This window comes from Corvus brachyrhynchos, unplaced genomic scaffold, assembly GCF_000691975.1.
Source record: "Corvus brachyrhynchos isolate BGI_N302 unplaced genomic scaffold, ASM69197v1 scaffold219, whole genome shotgun sequence".
Classification (NCBI taxonomy): Eukaryota; Metazoa; Chordata; class Aves; order Passeriformes; family Corvidae; genus Corvus; species Corvus brachyrhynchos.
In genome coordinates, this window is record NW_008240034.1 from 1,593,790 (window position 1) to 1,594,028 (window position 239).

At 67.8% G+C, this 239-nt stretch overlaps 1 protein-coding gene across 1 annotated transcript in view; it reads right to left on the reverse strand.

Annotated features, from left to right (window-relative positions):
* Positions 1-239, reverse strand: part of GAMT (guanidinoacetate N-methyltransferase) — a 6,349-nt gene that overhangs the window by 4,812 nt on the left and 1,298 nt on the right. The window contains exon 2 of the mRNA XM_008641094.2: positions 104-234. Coding sequence (XP_008639316.1) covers positions 104-234 — 131 coding nt within the window. The remainder of the gene's footprint in view (positions 1-103; positions 235-239) is intronic.

Sequence of the window (239 nt, forward strand, 5' to 3'; positions counted from 1 at the left end):
CAGCCCTTTCAGGGGCACCACCTGCGGGCGGGGGGGGCAGGGGGATGAGCTGGGGGGGTCACAGGCACCCCGCAACCCTGGCACAGCCCACCCTGCCCCTGACCTTGTGTGGCTGTGCCTTGGCCCACTGCTCCAGGCGCCGGAAAACGCCCTCGTTGCACTCGATGATCCAGTGCTCCTCGATGTTGAATTCCTGCACCTTGGAGGCTGCGATGGCCGTCCCGAACGCCACCTCTCGC